Source organism: Coregonus clupeaformis, chromosome 18 (genome assembly GCF_020615455.1).
Source record: "Coregonus clupeaformis isolate EN_2021a chromosome 18, ASM2061545v1, whole genome shotgun sequence".
NCBI classification, from domain to species: Eukaryota; Metazoa; Chordata; class Actinopteri; order Salmoniformes; family Salmonidae; genus Coregonus; species Coregonus clupeaformis.
The window spans coordinates 21,364,368-21,369,754 of NC_059209.1; the positions used below are offsets into that span (position 1 = coordinate 21,364,368).

Genomic DNA, 5,387 nt, shown 5'->3' on the forward strand with positions numbered 1-5,387 from the left:
GTTCGGACACTACATACAGGAGTTGGCAGATTGGCGGTATCGACTTCAGACGAGTCCCGTGACGCTTGTATGGGTCGTAGAGCAAAACGGAGAACACCATCGCGAGAGTCTCATCTTTCGATAGAGTGGTAATTAGTTTGTAGGCCAAACCGTTCGGACGCAACAGTCGTTTTCGTGAGAAGACTGATTTTTGGGATGTCTCATGGTCTGACAAAAACCACTGTAGCTCAGTCTCCTTCCACCTCAGATGCAGAAGGCCGCCATTGGCGGATGTGGATTGAGACGCAGCACATGCAAAAAAAATAAAAAACATATCTCTAGCTTAAACAGACAGATTTCTATGGGGATTTTTGTATTATGCTGATTATATTTATGCGGGGACGTGGACATCGACTCTATGTTAACATGAATAAGGCTGTAAAACTGCACATTTCTTCTCTCCGCCCCATGCCAAAACAAGTAGAATTGCATGAAATTAGTGGCATGTGTGTCGAATTGCAGAAAACTTGCTTTAAAACTGCTATATTTTCTCTATCCCCATGGAAAAAAATTGTAGAATTGCAGGAACCTGATTTTAAAACATGGCCACCATGTTTTGCCCTCGAGGTGGGGGGCCCCCCAACCAAATATTGCCTAGGGCCCCCAAAAGGTTAGGGCCGGCCCTGCTGTTTTGAATATTCAAATCTAAAATAGCAAGCTCACGCTTAATTACATTGTTGGACCTCTCTCCAAGGAAGGTAAATCACAGAAGGCTTAATTATTGTAATGTATTCGGGTCCCTCTGGGGCGCACGAGAAGACGGGCGCCGTCGAGGGCCGAGCCTTGACACCTGGCCGTGCAAAATCAGTAGCAGCTTTTGTTATTTCGTTTATCGGAACTTAGAGGAGGGAGCAAGTTTGTTTACATCCTTGTAGTATACGCGGGAGGGTGTTTAAACAGACAGACAGCAGGTTGGCTGCAAGGAGTCCCCTCACCGCAATTAATCTCCAACAACATGAGTGTGTGTGTGTGTGTGCGTGTGTATGTGTGTGTGTGTGTGTGTGTGTGTGTGTGTGTGTGTGTGTGTGTGTGTGTGTGTGTGTGTGTGTTCATAGCTTACATGATTGATTGTTATCTTAAACTGCAGTTTCAACAATTTGAAAAATAATGGAATGAAAAGAGATCTTTCCCGATTTACACTCATAGGCTTACCATTGGCATATGTGATATCCTTCTGAACAGCGTGCATAAAGTTAAATTGCATAACGTTGTATTTTGAAGCATCAACATTTATGTGGTTAATAGCTTAGACTAGATTGGAATCGGTCATATTTCGTCACATAAACGAAGAATAAATTCAGGGTCCCCTGTAGCTCAGTTGGTAGAGCATGGCGCTTGCAACGCCAGGGTTGTGGGTTCGTTTCCCACAGGGGGCCAGTATGAAAAATGTATGCACTCACTAAACTGTAAGTCGCTCTGGATAAGAGCGACTGCTAAATGACTAAAATGTTAAATGTAAATTAAGATAGAAAACGAAGATAAATATAGCCATAACGAATTTTACAAGGAAATTGCTTCTTACAATGACAATCACACAAAAAGCTATTGAAGAAATGAAAAGCAACGTTAAGAATTCAGAGATCTGTAGTTCTATCCAAGAAGGCATTAAAAAGTCCCAGTGTTTCAACTTGACCTTATTAACATAACACGCAGACAAGTGGCTAATTTTCATGGACGATTTACGATAAGAAATCGGACTAAAATTAACAAAATTGGTGAAAGATAAATTACATTCAAACGTATTCGAATAAAGACCGTAAAAAAACTGTAAGAACATTTTGTTATGTTTTAATTATCCCTTTATAGTTATCTTATTCTTCCCTTAACATTAGTATTATTAGACTAGGCTACTATTATGGGGTTGTATATGCCCCATCACTAATATTTACTGTTATGTCCACCCTTTATCCTCTTGGAGCGCGCGAGGGTCCTGATTGGCACCGGCTAAGGTCACGCGGATGATTTTAGATTTCCCCTTCCCCTCCTCTTTATTCCTCACCATCCATCCCTCCCCTTTCGCCCGACGTGTCCTTAAGTGCCTGGATGCCAGCCTTACAAAAACGGCGCGGGGTGGCCAGAAGAGCGCACTAAGAGCGCTCGGCCCCACGCGAGGAGCATCACCAACCCATCGCCCTGTGCAGTCGCAGAAACTGGCCTCGTATCTCCTCCTGTGTAGCGGGGAAAGAAACAGCAAGAGACGGACTTGTTATTTTACGCGCGAGATGAACTTCTGAATTTGTGTGCGCCGGTTGAGAAATGAGAAACATTTTTGGACTTTTTGTGATACACATCTTTGAGGAATTCATCTGGAGAAAGCATGACCAAAATGTGTGTCTGTGTTTCCCTGAATGACTCACACATGATCCTCCGTGTAGACCACTAAAATACTAGCACACAATGCCAGGAAATAAATGATTTTGGAGTCTCCAAACTTTGGAACACCTTGCGCAAAGTCACCGATACTGACCAAAGCCTTGCAACAACATTCAGGCGCCCTCACCAGAAAATAGACAGCATAGATAAATCATAAATAGGCGTAGTAAACAAAAGCATGCCTCGTCCGGGGAAGAACTCGTACAGTGACCAGAAGCCGCCTTACTCCTATATCTCTCTGACAGCCATGGCCATCCAGAACTCCACGGAGAAGATGCTCCCACTGAGCGACATCTATAAGTTCATTATGGACCGCTTCCCTTACTACCGGGAGAACACACAGCGGTGGCAGAACTCTCTGCGACACAACCTGTCCTTCAATGATTGCTTCATCAAAATCCCCCGGCGGCCCGACCAGCCGGGGAAGGGCAGCTTTTGGGCCCTGCACCCAGACTGTGGGGACATGTTCGAAAACGGCAGCTTTCTACGCAGACGGAAGCGCTTTAAACTGCTGCGGGATGAGCACATGGCCTGCAAGAGCTCCCCAATGATGCACTACTTCCACCACCAGGGCAAACTAAGTGGAGGGCATCATGAGCATCCAGGCCCCGCCGCGGCAGTGGGAAGGCTCCCCCACTTCCAGAGCTACGGCAGCATCAACTGCGGACAGTCCGGCGGCTTCAAGCACCCGTTTGCCATTGAGAACATCATAGGTCGGGACTACAAGGGCGTGATGACGAGCGGGCTGCCCATCACTTCGGTGATGCACCACCTGGGCTACCCTATGCCCGCGCAGATCAGCAGTGTGGTCAACTCAATGTGGCCGCACGTCGGCATGCTGTCAGATTCCATGAGCGCCATACCCGTCTCCTCAGAGTATGCACCCTTTGGCGTGTCCATGAAGAGTCTCTACCATCACGCCAGTGGACAGACGCTACCCGCCGTTCCCGTGCCCATCAAACCCACCCCGTCTATGGGTCCGATGCCCGGTCTTTCGGGCCTTCCGTCCGGCCCAGCGCAGCTCTGCTCCCCTTCATCCATGCTGGAGAAGAATGGTTCCGACCCTTTGGAGGGCAAGGGCAATGCGATACACCCGGCTCTCCTGCTGTCTTAACCGGGTTAAACGTCAACAACTCGATTCTGTATCGACGAGGGAGCGAGAGCAGTATCTAAAATGTTAATCATGTATAGTTGCCTAAATGTTGAGCAGGTATGGAGAGCTGTAAAGGAATTCAGACTGTATCTTTCTAGTGATGAGTTGTAGGCTACCACGCATTTCAACATTTCTTCTTTAATTCATTATTAGCATATTTCGTGAAGGTATTTATGACATTAAATGTGGCACTAAAATACAATGAGGAATTGACCCAAAGAGAGTTTTAATTTAATAATAATTTAGTCAATCAGAATAAAGACGAAACCTCAGTTTTTAAATGTTTGAGTGGATAATATAAATTATTTCAAAGTTTTTGTTCATTAGATTTAATTGAAGAATGGAATGTGTTGTCTAATAATAACACACTTTTATTACGGCCTGTTCTTATTAGCACGCTAAATTAATATTACATGTAAGATAAATGTTATGACTGTAAAATAACATTATTTATCTTAAGAGATTTATAAAGAACTTTAAACGAAATTCATCATCTGTCTGAGTTATTTTGTTAATTTTTTATTGGATTGTTTCGTTTTGAATTATCGAGATGTTGTTTCTGATGTTTGTTTGCTGGTTTTTCTCAATTGTGTGACACCTCGTCTGAAAGGCATGAGAGCAAGTCACACTATTTTGCACTTATTATACACGATATTTCAGGTGTCCATTTATGTGGTTAAATTCAAGATTAGAGAATCATTCACGCACTTGAACATGTTGTAATACAAATATGGTCTCATTGCCTATTGTAGGCCAATGTTTGCTTTAAGGGGTATCGTTATATTCACAGAGCTCGTCACCAAGCTAAAGAGTAGATGAGTTTATGCCTTTATGATTATTATGATTATTATGGTTAATATTATGTTTGAATCAAATTAACATAATCAGGCACATAGACGAGCGCAGTAAAGCGCCAAACTCTGGGAGAAAAACGGCCTGACGAGCGGGGCACCTGTTGCGCGTTATCCAATTGAGACAGTTTATTAACCAGGGATTTCACAGTTTTTGTATACAATAAAGCAGAAAACAAGCGTCCCACATATTTAACTATATTGAGATATATATCTGGTATTAAACTGTTAGGCTATGCTATAACAACATCAAATATATTTTTTCCAATATTGTTGTAAAATTTAGCTTATAGGCCTAATAGGTCATTAAATCTATGTCAATTAACTTCAGTTTTTGCAAGGACTCCAGAGGTAGCACTGAACCTTATATTACTGTGTGTGTGTGTGTGTGTGTGTCTAGGAGACCTGGCTGCTATGAGCGTGCACACTCAATGCATGAGTGTGAGTGTGCCACAAAAGATGGATTGAGGGGGGTGTATTATATGTCTCCATAACTTCAAAAGTGGGCATTAGATGAAGTTTTCTTTTGTTTCTCTCTTTCCAACATAATCCCACCTTTGAAGTCCAGGGAGCAGGTCCCCTCCAGAACACAAAGAGCTTGGTACTGCCCACTGACAGTGACTTACATTCAGGCTTCCTGTTTAGCATTCCAAAGGCAACCATAACCCATTCCATTGTCACACCAGCCTCTGAACAAATAATTGAGACATACAAGTGGAGGAAAGATGTGGGAGTTAGGATTGAAATGGGTCTGTGTCATTATTAAAGAGATATCTGTCACACACACACACATGCATACACAAACACACGCACTGTCGCTCAAATCCTTTTATTTTTGTATAATTCCCCATGACTTTCTCTACATAACAGCCCAGTGGTGAACTGAAAAAGCATCTAAGAGGCCATTCTCTCTCTCTCTCTCTCTCTCTCTCTCTCTCTCTCTCTCTCTCTCTCTCTCTCTCTCTCTCTCT

The 5,387-nt window shown here is 43.4% G+C and overlaps 1 protein-coding gene across 1 annotated transcript; it reads left to right on the top strand.

Moving 5' to 3' along the window:
- Positions 1-2,076: 2,076 nt before the first annotated feature.
- On the top strand, positions 2,077-4,024 carry LOC121550717 (forkhead box protein B2-like). Its single transcript, XM_041863073.1, has one exon. It carries the CDS (start codon positions 2,591-2,593, stop codon positions 3,524-3,526), a length of 936 nt encoding a protein of 311 aa, XP_041719007.1. The 5' UTR covers positions 2,077-2,590; the 3' UTR covers positions 3,527-4,024.
- The last annotated feature ends 1,363 nt before the right edge of the window (positions 4,025-5,387 follow it).